Source organism: Stigmatopora nigra, chromosome 19 (assembly GCF_051989575.1).
Source record: "Stigmatopora nigra isolate UIUO_SnigA chromosome 19, RoL_Snig_1.1, whole genome shotgun sequence".
NCBI lineage: Eukaryota > Metazoa > Chordata > Actinopteri > Syngnathiformes > Syngnathidae > Stigmatopora > Stigmatopora nigra.
In genome coordinates this window covers 4,317,835-4,333,080 of record NC_135526.1, presented here as the reverse complement: position 1 = coordinate 4,333,080, position 15,246 = coordinate 4,317,835, and the positions used below count along the sequence as shown (strand labels likewise).

General features: G+C 37.1%; 2 protein-coding genes across 2 annotated transcripts in view; both read left to right on the top strand.

Annotated features, from left to right (window-relative positions):
• The window catches only part of LOC144212946 (ryanodine receptor 1-like), a 38,235-nt gene extending 26,822 nt beyond the window's left edge, over nucleotides 1-11,413 (top strand). The window contains exons 82-106 of the mRNA XM_077741152.1: nucleotides 41-140; nucleotides 206-285; nucleotides 358-434; nucleotides 505-578; nucleotides 2,554-2,634; nucleotides 2,721-2,809; nucleotides 2,896-3,024; nucleotides 3,101-3,205; nucleotides 5,032-5,113; nucleotides 5,194-6,515; nucleotides 6,891-6,973; nucleotides 7,200-7,359; nucleotides 7,483-7,569; nucleotides 7,949-8,218; nucleotides 8,300-8,430; nucleotides 8,540-8,582; nucleotides 8,640-8,773; nucleotides 8,873-8,933; nucleotides 9,161-9,307; nucleotides 9,421-9,555; nucleotides 9,639-9,795; nucleotides 10,008-10,072; nucleotides 10,161-10,261; nucleotides 10,352-10,403; nucleotides 10,520-11,413. Of these exons, the coding sequence (XP_077597278.1) occupies nucleotides 41-140; nucleotides 206-285; nucleotides 358-434; nucleotides 505-578; nucleotides 2,554-2,634; nucleotides 2,721-2,809; nucleotides 2,896-3,024; nucleotides 3,101-3,205; nucleotides 5,032-5,113; nucleotides 5,194-6,515; nucleotides 6,891-6,973; nucleotides 7,200-7,359; nucleotides 7,483-7,569; nucleotides 7,949-8,218; nucleotides 8,300-8,430; nucleotides 8,540-8,582; nucleotides 8,640-8,773; nucleotides 8,873-8,933; nucleotides 9,161-9,307; nucleotides 9,421-9,555; nucleotides 9,639-9,795; nucleotides 10,008-10,072; nucleotides 10,161-10,261; nucleotides 10,352-10,403; nucleotides 10,520-10,615 (3,861 nt within the window). The 3' untranslated portion in view covers nucleotides 10,616-11,413. The remainder of the gene's footprint in view (nucleotides 1-40; nucleotides 141-205; nucleotides 286-357; nucleotides 435-504; nucleotides 579-2,553; nucleotides 2,635-2,720; nucleotides 2,810-2,895; nucleotides 3,025-3,100; nucleotides 3,206-5,031; nucleotides 5,114-5,193; nucleotides 6,516-6,890; nucleotides 6,974-7,199; nucleotides 7,360-7,482; nucleotides 7,570-7,948; nucleotides 8,219-8,299; nucleotides 8,431-8,539; nucleotides 8,583-8,639; nucleotides 8,774-8,872; nucleotides 8,934-9,160; nucleotides 9,308-9,420; nucleotides 9,556-9,638; nucleotides 9,796-10,007; nucleotides 10,073-10,160; nucleotides 10,262-10,351; nucleotides 10,404-10,519) is intronic.
• Nucleotides 11,414-11,428: 15 nt separating this feature from the next.
• LOC144212943 (uncharacterized) lies at nucleotides 11,429-15,030 on the top strand. The gene is made up of 5 exons (XM_077741149.1): nucleotides 11,429-11,537; nucleotides 12,396-12,654; nucleotides 13,462-13,495; nucleotides 13,661-13,832; nucleotides 14,038-15,030. Exons 1-5 carry the CDS (start codon nucleotides 11,495-11,497, stop codon nucleotides 14,382-14,384), a joined length of 855 nt encoding a protein of 284 aa, XP_077597275.1. The 5' UTR covers nucleotides 11,429-11,494; the 3' UTR covers nucleotides 14,385-15,030.
• Nucleotides 15,031-15,246: the final 216 nt, after the last annotated feature.

Below are 15,246 nucleotides of genomic sequence, written 5' to 3'. Positions count from 1 at the left end.
TCTTCAAAGTGGCGCATATTCATCATATTTTCGGCCACAGGAGAAAGAAATGGAGAAACAAAGACTCCTTTACCAACAGTCCAGGCTTCATAATCGTGGAACTGCAGAGATGGTCCTGCAGATGATCAGCGCCTGCAAAGGTCTCCCCATCCCGTGTAGCACAAACAAAAATTACAATGCTTTCATACATATTTTCCTTTGTTAGGTGAGACAGGCCCAATGGTGTCCACAACCCTCAAATTAGGTATCTCCATTCTTAATGGTGGAAACAGTGAAGTTCAACGGGTGAGGCCCCATTCCAATTATTTTCAATATTATGAGCATTCCCATTTTTAACTTTACTTTATTTATTCCCAGAAAATGCTGGAGTACCTGAGAGATAAAAAGGATGTTGGCTTTTTTTTGAGTGTCCAAGCCTTAATGCAAACATGCAGGTAGTGAATATACAGTGTAGTCAGATGCTCAGTTTATAGTACAAGTATACATTGCTGATATTTTCCACAGTGTCTTGGATTTGAATGCTTTTGAGAGACAGAACAAGGCAGAGGGGTTGGGTATGGTCTCAGAAGAAGGCACCAGTAAGTCTTTTTCTCTTTTTAATTGCATATTTGTCCGTCACTTCAACATTCTAATCACCATTAAGAATATAGTGTATAGTATGGTACAGTTATATTGCTATTCTATGAACTTTTACAGGGTTGTATACGGCACAATGTAGATTGATAGAAAAAACAACAACCGCACTGCAGACAAAACAAGCAGTTGAACATTGATTTATATAGTTTCTGAATGAGACTGAGTAATGTCTTATGTAACATGCTTAGTGCCAAAAAAAAAAAAAGTGGAATATCCTCCAAGCAATCATTTGAGTGAGGCTCAATCCATATGAAGCATAAATTTACGACGCAGATTAAGTTCATAATCCCCTTACATTAATGTCTTGCACATCCGAGAGGATGTAGTTATCTTATTTGATCCTTTCTCGTAGTAAAGACATTACATTATTAATTCAGACAAAAGACAAGTTAAACAAATGTAGACTAGCTTTTTTTTTTTTACAAGTGATTCATTTTCATTTCACATTCATTAATTGTACATCTTTGTTAATGATTGTCCACATGTGGCTTTCACTTTAGCAAATTTATATTAATCGAATGACTTGTTTCTTAACCTGACATAAAATTTCATTAATACTTGAATAAGTGTTAATGAATTCAAAAGTTTTATGGTTGTGTTTAAAGTCGTTTTCCTGCTAGTCCTCACTTTCATCAAAATTTGGGATTTAAAAGTATAGCTGGGTGAATTTTGCCAGGGGATGTTGTTAATCTCCCCGTCCTCATCTCTCAGTCCTTTACTGTTGTCAACACACTGATCCTCTATCTATCCCTATCCCCTCAATATCTGCCACATCTCCCCGTCCATCCATTCATGGTCATCAGAGTTGAACCGAGATCGGGGTAAATCATCGTCTGTCCATCTGCCTCACTGTTTCCTCTCCTCTCGCTTCTCCTTTCTCCTGATGCTGCATCTTCACTAAGAGAATGAATGTGACTCATGCCTACCACTTGCACCTTTCCTCACATTCCTTATAAAAAAAAAAAATAATAATAATAATAATAATTAAACAAAGAATGTTGTCTTTGTCTTTTCTCACCTTAACCTGCATTTGTTCTGTTGGTGACAGCTAACTAACTACATCTCACAATGTGTTCTCACAATAAATGTGTTAGCTTTTTGTACAGTTTGAAACTTAGTGCAAGATACACATGTGTGTTTTATGGTTTCATCCATGTTTATATTTGATAAAAATGAAATTTAACTTTTTAATTTGGTGAATATTTGAAATTGGAAAGCCATACTCCAATTCACATGTTGATTTCCACTTTTCTTCTTGTGAGAACTCATTGTATCATGACTAAACATCCTACTATATTTTCACCCATAGCTACTCAATTACTGTTCTTTTCATGTGGCAATTAAAGTACTCTACATACTACTAAGCAAAGAGGAAACCCTAACCTCAAATGTTCTTATATGATTCCCAGGAGCAAATGTGTACTTTTCTGTGTATGTGCAGTACATTGTATATCGAGCACAGTGCACAGGAAAGACTTTATGTTTTCCAGGTGCTATGTTTGTAGTCACGATTTAGGCTTTTTTTTCCTGTGGCCAATATTAGTAAAAAAAAGGCTGAAATGTAGAATCTCTTCCAAATGCAATGTATTTTAATGTTAAAACTATCAATGGAATGTGGTGTTAATAATTGATCTCTTGATGCTATTGATGGATTCATGTTCCGTGTGTGCATGGGATGTTATATAGCGGCTTGGTTTGTTGGTGCCACTGTTTCTGTGAACTTTTGGCAATATCAGGGCACCATTTTGGCAACATTGTTATTCAAGATCATAAATAGACTCATTCATATATCATTTTTTGTTATAACTCAAAAGATACAAGAAGCTGATAGCGCACTTCAAACCATTGCTCAATCATAAGAAAACTTTTTTCTTTGAATAAAGTCAGCGTCTCATTTGAATCTTTTCATTGATTTAGATGAGAAAGTCATGGCAGATGATGAATTCACCTGTGACCTCTTCCGCTTCTTGCAGCTGCTCTGCGAAGGTCACAATAACGGTAAGAGTGGATTATATTTGTCAACAACAGCAATTTTTTTTCACCTTGATAAATGGGATTTCAGTTCCATTTCATTCTGCTTGCAGATTTTCAAAACTATTTAAGGACCCAAATTGGAAGCACAACAACGATTAACATCATCATCTGTACAGTCGATTACTTGCTCAGACTGCAGGTCTCAAATGAAGACTCTCTTTTGTCGCCTATTGCTTCAATCACTTTATCTCATGTCAACTTTGTTGTCTTCTATTCTTTGTGAAGGAATCCATCAGTGACTTCTACTGGTATTACTCTGGCAAGGACATCATTGATGAGCCAGGAAAGAAGAATTTCTCTAAAGCAATGACAGTTGCCAAACAAATTTTTAATAGTCTCACTGAATATATCCAGGTAACATAGAAAGAACATTTATAAATTGTTTATGTTTTTTCACTAACTGAGTGTAAAGTGACATCTTTCTTTTTAGGGGCCTTGCACGGGTAACCAGCAGTCTCTGGCCCATAGTAGGCTTTGGGATGCTATTGTAGGCTTCCTTCACGTCTTTGCTCACATGATGATGAAGCTGGCTCAGGTATGCTCCCATCGTTTAATTCTCACCATGGTTTTATGAGGTACTACCGTATTTTCCAGACTACGCACCCCTGTTCGAATGTCACGTTTTGGATCAAATGGGGCGACTGCAGATTGTTCCTGTTCTTTGACATTCTATTCAAAAAAAGTTGATAGATTATTTAGCTAGGTCTCATTATTTAACATCATATAAACGTGGCTTTTGAGCAAGGGTTTGTAGACTTTTTAATAACCAGAAAAGCTTGTTTTCTGTGTGCTGCTAGTTGTTTGCCAGAGTAGAGCTTAGTGGGAACTTTCTGTGCAAACATGCTTGCAAACCTATGCTCGATATGTGACTGTACGACTAAACATATGAATATTTAGATCAGTAGTCAGCATATTTAATAATAAAATCAATAATGGCTGGATTCCATTTAACTGCTTAGGTTTCAGCATCTTGTTATGCATGCAACTTAGTGTCGCAATCTTATGGCTGTCATAGGTCACTTGAATAAAACTCAGCCATTGTTGGTATTATTAAACACAATTTAGTCACTCTTAATTTGCTGCAAAATATTAATTTTTGTTTTTTTTAAAAACTAAAATAAAATATAATGTTCTTTCTCTAGTATGTCTTTCTTTCCAATACAGAATCAATGAGAACATTTTCCCTTCAGTAATTATCTTTTTAAACACTGATAAGATTGAATAAGGCTATAAAGTCTTTAAAATAATACAAGAAATATAAAATAACCTTTTAAGTTTATTCAGACTAAGCATGGCGCCATTTAACTGTAGTATATGTTTGCTGTACTTAAAGATCAACCAGTAATTATAATAATAATTAAAATTCTCGCACTTGTAGATGTCGCTAAAGGAATTTCAAAGTATATTTTACACAGTTTGTTCATGCAAAAGAATGTGTTAATGTTTAAAGCCTGAATCTTTAATTAATCATTTAAACTGTCTCCCACATGTTCAATGCAGGGTAAAGTATGTATCCATTTTATTTGTTTATTTATTCCTTTATTGATGTGACCATGTGTTTGATATTTATTCCTTGTTGTTTTCATCTCTCAGGCTGTTTTTTAACCACCTGCTTTGGAAAAAAAATTTAATTATATCCCTTGTGGAACTTTTTAAACTATGGTTAAAAAATGTAATATTAAGGACTGAGGCATTAATTAATGTGTCTTTAAAAATAAACAAATACCTAAACACATATTTAACCTTTTCGTGATTGAGATAAATAATTGCTAGTTGCATTTTCTGTGAATGTTAGTTTCACATGATTTATAGAAATATATTCTCTAATCTGATAATTAAAATAACTTTACATCATCTTAAAAACTCTTCAGGAAGCGAATGTAACATTTAGAGTTTATTTTTTTAAATGCAAAACAATGTAGGACAAAAAAAAAAGCAGGTAACTATAAGACTTCCTGAGAAAGTTTGTCATTTAACCATTACATTTCCAAATTTTTAATATAATTGTGAATATTCTCCTTTTGGAATCTACTTTTTATGGAGAATTTCGCTGTGTTTTTAATGTTTAACATGCTTTACAACCCAGTTTTTCTTCACTAACTCTTACTGTGCTGCAAAGTGCTTTTAATTTGTGCTGTGACTGTGTGGTGTCTCTATTTTTTAGCTTAATTCGACTCGAATACGTCAAGTTTTTTTTCTACTTGAGCAGTGGAGCTTGTTTTACTGTCAGATAATTCTCCATAATAACTGTTGACAATTGATACTCATATTTTTTTCATTTCCCTTCCCGGTGTTTGCATTTGTTTCAGTATTATGTGAAGTGGTCATTTTTCAGTAACTGAGGTCATTTCTTTTTAACAGGATTCTAGCCAGATTGGTCTGTTGAAAGAGCTTTTGGATCTACAGAAAGACATGGTGGTCATGTTGCTGTCACTCTTAGAAGGTAAACAGTATGGATCTTTGAACTTAACCTTGTACCAATTCCATTCTGGCTTTCGACGACCATTTTGTTGCATTATTCAGGAAATGTGGTGAACGGAACCATCGCCCGTCAGATGGTGGACATGTTAGTGGAGTCATCCAGCAACGTTGAGATGATCCTTAAATTCTTCGATATGTTCCTTAAACTGAAAGACATTGTGGCCTCCGACGCCTTCCGAGATTACATTACAGATCCCCGAGGACTTATCTCCAAGAAGGACTTCCAAAAGGCCATGGACAGCCAGAAGCAGTACTCTCCATCGGAGATCCAGTTCCTTTTGTCTTGCTCTGAGGCGGATGAAAACGATATGATCAACTATGAGGAATACGCCAATCGCTTCCAGGAACCCGCCAAGGACATCGGATTCAACATCGCCGTGCTGCTCACCAACCTATCCGAGCATGTTCCTCACGACACGCGACTGCAGAACTTCCTGGAGCAAGCCGAGAGCGTGCTTAATTACTTCCGCCCTTTCCTGGGTCGTATCGAGATCATGGGCGCCAGCCGTAAGATAGAGCGCATCTACTTTGAGATCAGTGAAGTCAATCGCCGACAGTGGGAGATGCCACAGGTCCGAGAGTCTAAGCGACAGTTCATCTTCGACGTGGTCAACGAGGGTGGCGAGTCGGAGAAGATGGAGATGTTTGTCAACTTTTGCGAGGACACCATCTTTGAGATGAATATCGCCTCGCAGATTTCCGAGCAAGAGGAAGAGGAAAAGGGTGAGGAGGAGGACGACGAGGGAGCGGAAGCCACCGAAGAGGGAGGAACGGCCGCGGCCGTCGGAGCCGGAGAAGAAGAGGCTAACGGGGAAGAAGCGCCGCCAGAGTCCAGCTCCGCCTTTGCCGACTTCATCAACAGCATGTTGGGCTTCTTCGGCATTTTCACCTTCCGAAATCTTCGTCGGCAATATAGACGCGTGAGGAAGATGACCTATAAAGAGATTGTGGTGGCCTTGTCCACCTTTTTCTGGACCATCTTAATGAGCATCCTACACTTCATCTACAATGTGTGCAAAGGCTTCTTCATGATAATCTGGCAAGCCCTGTTTGGAGGCGGCTTAGTGGAAGGAGCTAAAAACATCACGGTGACTGAGATTTTAGCCAGCATGCCGGATCCGACACAGGATGATGTGCACGGAGATGGACCCGGAGACCCTGGGATGGGGGAGGAACAAGACACGGGTGGAGTTACGGATACTGGAGATACGGGAAGTGGGGAAGAGGAAGAGGAAGATACTCAGGATAAGGAAGGGGGGAGGGTTCCTGGTATGGATGCACCTGGTGGACTTGGGGATATGGGAGTCGAGGCCACGGTTGAACCGCCAACCCCTGAAGGGACGCCTATAACAAAAAGGAAAATGGTATGTTGATATTGTTTGTGCTGAACTGTCGTACTAGTTATTGTGCCAATGTGTGAGACACATTTTTTTTTAAACTAGGTCTACAATGTCTTCTGTGTCTTGTGTCTGTCTTGCTACTGCAACCAAGAAATTTCCTGAATATGCGATTAGCTTGTGTTCTAATCTAACCTAACAATTGAATTATAATTGTTACAAAATATTAGATTGCCATCTTTTAGTTTTTCATTCAATGTCCTCAATGCTTCAGCAAAAGCATTGCCATAACCTTCAAAATGACTTTGTAATATAACAGCAATGACTGTATCTTTTTGCAAAGACTTAATATTGTATCATGATAAAATGGATTATTTACACGTTGAGCTTTCTTCTTCACAGCAGCCAGAAGAGGCCGAAGCCAGCCAGAAACCTCCAGAAGCGGCACCTGTTGAGGAAACCCCTCCAGAACCGGAAAAGGCCGAGTACACACTTTTTTTTAATTATTATTCATCTGGCATGTGCACATTAAAATGTAGTATAATGTATATTCAGGTATGGTTTTATACAATGTTACACATTGCAGATGTAAAAATTGGACCTAAATGAATCTATGGAACGATGCCTATCAATTTTCTAGTTTTAATGAATTGATTGAACTGTCACTGTAATTTAAAAAAAAAAGCGGTAAAACAAACCTACTTTTTTTAGTGTTGAAACTGGAGAGAAAGCAGAGAAAGAATCAGACAGTCACGCAAAAGAGCCTTCGGATGAACCCAAGAAATCTGCAGTCAAAAAAGAAAAGAAAGCCAAGAAAGGAGGTGGATTCCAGATCTGGACTGAGCTAGAAACTCAAAGAAATAAATTCATGGTATTTCTTTTTTAACATCTCCATTTTTCTCCCATCCTATCTTCATTTAATTGATAAAATCTATACAGTAGCAAAAATGTCCAGATAAACAATTGATTTTTTTTGTCTGTTATATCTATTTAGAACTACCTTTCCAGGAACTTCTACAACCTGCGATTTCTTGCTTTGTTCCTTGCTTTTGCATTGAATTTTATTCTGCTCTTTTACAAGGTGAGTAAATCATATTCAAACCTTGATGTTGACGTTTTCAGTAACCAATTTTACTTGAGTAAAAAAAAAAGTGAACACTGTGTAGCATTCTAAGCAAACTGGACTTCAGTTTAAGTAAATCTGTGTTTATTTCTTCCATGTGGGGATTAAACTTTTAATACTGTTGAGAGTAAAAAAAAGGGATAATTTTGCATATTACTGGTCTGCTATTCATAACAGAACAATCATTCATAAGCAGACTCATTTAAAGAGTTTTAACTAAAGACTACCGTTGTTAGTGGTACGGTGTATTTTTTGGAATATTGGTATTTTAGTATCATGACAACAGCAGTCTTTTTTTATGTTTTTATTGTATTTTGACATTGTCTGTTTGGTGCAGGTGTCTGACAGCCCACCTGAAGGAGAAGACATGGAAGGATTGGAGCTGGCAGAGGGAAGTGGGTTCTTTGAAGGTTCCGGTCTATTTGAAGGTTCTGGAGATGAAGACGGCAGTTCTGGAATGGACGATGGGGACGAGGATGAAGAAGATGTGCCTCTTTATTTCTATTTGGAGGAGAGCACGGGTTACATGCAGCCCGCCCTGTCCTTTATCGCCATTCTGCATACCGTCATCTCATTCATCTGCATTATTGGATACAATTGCCTCAAAGTAGGCATGACTTCAATGTTGTTTTGATTGTCTGATTGGAGAACTTCATTGATGTAAAGTTTATTTTGAATTTGAAATCAGATTCCTCTAGTGATCTTCAAAAGGGAGAAAGAACTGGCAAGAAAGCTGGAGTTTGACGGCCTTTATATTACAGAGCAGCCAGAAGATGATGACATTAAGGGCCAGTGGGATCGACTGGTCCTGAATACTCCGTAAAAATGCATCAGTTATCTATCTCTCAGCAAAAATTCATGCTTAGGGATTACATACATTTTACATGATGTTTGTTAATCACTGTTTTTTTTTTATGCTTGTCCACAGCTCTTTTCCAAATAACTACTGGGATAAGTTTGTCAAACGAAAGGTGAGTTAACATGATTTTTCTGCTAACATATAAGCCTAAATCTGTTCTCACATCCAGGTTTTGGATAAATACGGAGACATTTATGGCCGAGAAAGGATTGCTGAACTTTTGGGTGTCGACTTGGCGTCCTTGGATGTGAGTCAACAACATGAAAAGAAACAAGAGGGATCAGACAATTCAACTTTTTCATGGTAAGCAAATAAGATTTAAAATAGATAAACAATTTATACTTTTGACTCTTGAAATAGTAATAAGTGATGCTATCAATATGTTTTTTCTATTTTTTTAAGGGTTACTGCCATTGACATCAAGTACCAGATATGGAAATTTGGTGTTGTGTTTACAGATGGTGTAAGGACAACAAACTTTTATTAGGATAAGTAACATGTGAAGATATGTATTAGCTGTTCACATATGTTAACATTGGTCTTACCAAAATTTACCACTGAAAATTCCGTCTTTTTAAAGGTACACAATGATCTAATTACCTTTTTAATAGAGTTACCCATGAATTCCACTATTTAATGTCATTGCAATAACCTGAAACTCACTTTTGAATTTGTATGTCTTTTTTTTAGACCTTCCTTTACTTGTGTTGGTATCTAATTATGTCCCTACTTGGCCACTACAATAACTTCTTCTACGCGTGCCACTTGCTGGATATCGCCATGGGGGTCAAGACCCTGCGCACCATCCTATCCTCAGTAACACATAATGGAAAACAGGCATGTATTTAAAAATAAAAATAAACACCAAAGAGATCCAGTTGCTTCCAATTATGGTGCCCATAAAAAACATCAAAAAGTCATACTATGGAATGTTATATATCCCCGTCTAGCTGATGATGACAGTGGGCTTGCTGGCAGTGGTGGTCTACTTATACACTGTGGTGGCCTTCAACTTTTTCCGCAAGTTTTACAACAAGAGCGAGGATGAGGATGAACCTGATATGAAATGTGACGATATGATGACCGTGAGTCACGAGAAACGGCCTTTCACAATACACTCATCAGATCCCATTTGAATTGGTTTGAATTAACATTTATTTTTCTCCAGTGCTACCTGTTCCATATGTATGTGGGCGTGCGTGCCGGTGGAGGAATCGGTGACGAGATAGAAGACCCCGCAGGAGACGAATACGAGTTATATCGAGTGGTCTTCGATATTACCTTCTTCTTCTTTGTCATTGTCATCCTGCTGGCCATCATCCAGGGTAGAGAAAACTATTAGAATTGCATATAAATTCACCAGATAACACATTAACTACAATTCAATAGTGTTGCTGTTTATCAGACATTATTATAAAGACTACACTACTGCTCATTCTGTTTCATGCCTTGTTTTTAAATTGGGCGTTGTTTATCACCGTCAGTGGAAGCCAATGAGATTATAAAAATGCGTTTTGACATGTGATTATAAATCTAGGTTTGATTATCGACGCATTTGGAGAGCTCAGAGATCAACAAGAGCAGGTTAAAGAAGACATGGAAGTATGTTGTTGATCTGTTTTATGGCAGTTAAGCACTAATTGCAGTACAAAGTGACTTAACTGAGTAACCATTTGGTGTTTATTTACAGACTAAATGCTTCATATGTGGCATTGGGAGTGATTACTTTGATACAACACCACATGGGTTTGAGACACATACGCTGGATGAACACAACCTGGCCAATTATATGTGGGTATAGTATTTTGTCAATGTGTTTGTGGTACATATTTTGACACATAATGCTTACAAAATGTGTATTTTTTTTGTTTTTTGTTTTAGGTTCTTCTTAATGTATCTTATCAATAAAGATGACACCGAGCATACTGGACAGGTGAGCCCTATTCCTTTTTCTTCAATTTTTATATCATTTTCAAGCCTTTTAAAAGCTTCACTCTGAGTTTTATTATTTTACAATTCTGTTTTACTACATTTTTGTACTTATATTAGGAGTCATATGTATGGAAGATGTACCAAGAACGTTGCTGGGACTTCTTCCCTGCTGGAGACTGTTTCAGAAAGCAGTATGAAGACCAGCTGTCTTAGTATATGATGATATTTTAGAACTGTTTTGTATTATTGTGGATTGTTTTAATGCACAAATACTCCTGCCTTTTAAGTTCAAGCCTTACAGAAATGAGACATCCGTGCAATTAAGATCAAGTCTTTACAGAAATGATTATTTATAGAAGTCATTAGCTTCATATATTTATTGGTTTGACTACATGTTTTTTCTGTGTAGCTCAAGTATTTATTGCATTATTCTTCTTGCCAATCGGACATGATTGAATTCCCATGGTCCTTAGATCTACACACTTATCTAGAAATGTAATGTTTTCTTTCTCACCATAATTGTGGTGACATTAATGCAGACGTCTCAGTGGGTAGTTTGCAATCCAAGCCACGTTGGATGAGAAATGTGCTAAAGAAGCTTTAGACTTTTTAGCCGCTTTACCCCAAATCAGAACTGTAATTACATAATCACAACATTGTACAAATGTACACTCACCAACTACTTCATTGGGAACTACTGTAATACTTCATGGAAGGCAAAATAAATGTCAAACTCCAATCTACTTTTACATGAATTCTCACCTTGACTAATTCATTGAGCAAGGTTTATAACTGTCACTTGTATTGAGACAAATACGTTGACAATTTCTCCATTGGCTTTTATTTGATCATTGACATTTGAATTGTTACAATTGATATGCAACTCTTTAATATTAATGTCAAAATCCCTTAGCGATATAAAGATGTTTGCGTGCTATTACAACCACTTCTGATGCGGAAGTGATGGAACGTCCTATCTAAATGAGGATTAAAGCAGGGCATTAAACCTCACATTGAGCCTCATGTGATTTCCACCCACCCTGCCCTGTCCGCCGTATTTGAGCCAGTCATTCGAGCGCGACTGCTGTCAACATGAGCGTCTCCGGAATCCATCAAGGAACACTCAGAATGTATGGTGAGTCCAAATTGTGACATTTTATTTTAATTTATTTATGTGACATCTTTGGTGATTCTGTAACAAACTTGCATTAACAAAAAATATATCATTATTTCAGCAAAATGAGAAGGGTTTGCTTTATCTTTATAGGGCACAGTAATGGACATGGACCAATGTAGATTAGACTGGACATTTTCATGAGCCGTAATGATGTTATTTCATTAAGATTTTCTCAATATGTTTTTGCTTGTATGTGTGATGAGTATCCAGATGTGAGGGTGTGATTTTGATAGAGACACACACTTATTTTGGGGGTGCTGATTGGTGTGGTGCGTTGATCCGCAGAACATCTGACTGCTTCTAATCTGTTGACATTGTGTTCACGCTGTAATCCAACAGAACCTCATGTTCTCATCATCTATGCCAATGTTTTCTATGCGTTATTGAGACAATGCACCTATTGTATTTTTTCCCCAAATTTAGATTTTTTTTAAAGCACATCACTCCTCTCACATTCAGTAGAAAAACTATAAATTTTTGTTCCCTTTCCATTTTACACACGAACAATATCAACTAACACAATTAAAACCAAAGAAATCTATCACACAATTTGACTTTTAATGATCAAATACATTCCATAGAGTAACACAAACTGTCCATTTAGAACACATTGGGTAGAAAATGCCCTCTTGCAATTGATAAGTGCAAAAAAAAAAATCTAAATGATGAAAAGCTATTTAAGAATCCAGTGTTTATAGTCTTTCAGGTTTGAGCCATTTTCTTGTCAAGGTTATTTCTTTGCTTTTTTTCACTTTATATTGTATTGTATACATGTAATGTTGATTTCTTTGAATGATTTATTCCTCTCCTATGAAGGTGGATTTCTCTTCAAACAATGGAAGAAGAGGTTTTTGCTCCTGACAGCTGAAGGCAGCCTCCTTGTGTGTCACCATGCTTCAGCACCCCCTGATCAGATGGTTTTCTTGCATAGCGACTGTGAGGCTATCGTGGAAGGCAAAGAGATCCTCGACCTGCCAAAGTTACCCGCTGGAGTTAGTCGAGATTGCTGCTTTGCCCTCATCTTGACCCAATATAAATATCTTCTCCTTCTAACCGACACCCCTGCCGATTGCAGGTTTGTCTTTCAATATTTCACTCATTGACGGTCATCGTCCAATCCATTTTGACTGGCACTCTTCTATCCCAGTCCAAACTGGCTGTATATTCAATAATAAATGTTATTTTACTAACTGTACCACAACACATTCTTTCATTGGATGAGTTAACATTGATGCCATACGTGACTGTTGATGCACTAAACAAATCTATTCATGCAGTCTCCATTTTTTATCCATAATTCTTCTAAATTAGTCAGTAAACACAATGGCAATGTTCCCCATTTTTAAGCCTTTTTTTCTATCATTTGCCATTAATATAATCATTCAAATTTGGCAGGGTTGTCCAATTCTGGAATACTTATTTTAATAAAGAAATGATCTCCAGTAGTAGAAATGTTTGCGTAGTCTTTAAAAAAAAAGTAAATAAACTGAAAGAAATACAAGACAATCTTTCCTATTAGAAGCTTAAAAAATACATTTTGGATAAATCTTACTGCATAATCAATAAACTATCAGAAAAGCTTGCCGTAGTCATGTGACACCTATATATTAAATCACAATAATCTATATTAGAGTGTTTTCTGTGACTAAACTCCCTTTATTATTGCATAAAGCCCCAGGAAAAAATATCAATCACATGGCTCTGGATCGACTATACTACTCACAGTCACAAGAGAGCATAGTTTGACTCTGAGTCTATGATTTTACTGCATATTTGTGTGGCATTTGATGTTTATGATGTCATTGTTCATTGTATGGACAAAATATGTGCAGGGAATATTTGTTTGGAATTTGAGATCATGTACTTTCTCTTTGTTTTGCAGCCAATGGCTGAATGTGCTGAAAAAGGTCAAACAGGTGAGATCCAGTTGAAATGTAAGGATTTAATTGTTCTAATATGAAAAGTATAATGATTCACAACCTTAACAAGGACAAATATTATTAAAAATGGATGAATCTATAAGCAAGCATGATCATGCACTGTTTGAGGGTCTAGTAATTTCCCTTTTTTCCCCCCTACAGAGTGTTTTGTCGCCTGTAGGTCTTTGCAAACGACATCAAGTTCCACCTCTCTGCAATGCTTTGAAAGAATTTGCAGCGGAACAGATCAACAACGAAGATACAGCCACTCCTCCAATCAACAACGGAGAGGTTTTTTCCCCAGGGCCTCTAAGTGATTCCCCAAAGGACAAAGGTCATTTTCAACTCTATTTCTGAGCCTTATCAAGGCTACTAAATTCCCAGTTGGCATTTTGGGAGCTGTTAATAGCAGCCATTGGTTAAACATAATGAGTGCTGGTCAGTCAGATAATCTTAACATTAACGTATATAAGAATATTGATGTATATAATTGGTTGTTCATCAACAACATAAACTCGCATCTCGCCCGCGTGAAACAGGCAGAAGTTCTCCACGTTCCAAGTATTATAAATCAGGAGGCCACTCAACAGGCTGCCTGCGTCACGGCACCATCAACAACGCTCAGGCAATGAGGGCTGTTTACCTGCTGATGGGAGGAGCAGCCGCATCCTCCGCCATGGGCTACTTGGGCACGTGCTCACCCTCTGGATTGGACACCAAAGCAGCCGACATGCCTCTCAACGCAGACTTCTCAGACATCGGTGGGCCGGTTGGAGCGTATCACACAGACAGCCCCAACATCACCTCTCCTCATTTCAACAACTTTGACTTTGAAATGGCTGACACTGACTTTAATGCTTTTGATTGTGGTGGCTTCACCTTTTGATAGGCTGTTGCTCTCAGACCTCTATGGTTTGGAAAAATATTTCCATTTATGGTGATGATATCATAATCTGGTGGCTTGATATTATCAGAGGATTATTCTCATGGTATGATCATTCGATGCAATATCATGAGAAAGGTTGGTGATACAGGTTATGTGCATGCAGTGTATATAGAGATCCCATGTCAATAATGTATGTGGATTGCTGTCAGTAAACTGCAACCCAAACCTTATTGTTTACTGTTGATCCATATTTATTCAAGTTTTGCATTGCAACACCATTACATTGTTTGTACAGAAGGTTTAAAAAATTATATTCTGTGGAAGTGTACATTTGAAATGGAATAAAACTAATATCATGTATATAACTTCCACCAACTGTTCCCTATTCTATTTTTTATTTCATCTGGCATTCGTTTAGTCAATCTCTGGCTATATTTAGTATTATTCTCTTAAAAACTCAATAGAAAGAGCTGAGAGCACATGGTCATAAAGATCACTTCCCTAGTTCACATTTTATGGGAGGTGGACATGTGCACACAAGCTGTTATGTTCCTGTTTTTGGGTGCAGCACTATATGCTCCGCGGCAACATTCTTATATTTGTGGGCCAATAAGTAATATGAGGCAAATCTTGAGACATTTTGTTGACATTTTAGTAAAATTAGGCGAGTACTCATGTAGTCGGGTACAGAAACTTATTGTATTCACATTGAAAATAATAAATACATAAATAAATAAAATGCCCTGGCAGTTTTTCAGATTAAATAATGTTTGCGGTTGTTTTTTTTTATTAATTATTTTTTAAGCTTCTGTTGTTCAAGTTAAAGCATTTTCTGGGGTTGTTTTTTATTAACTTTTTTTCT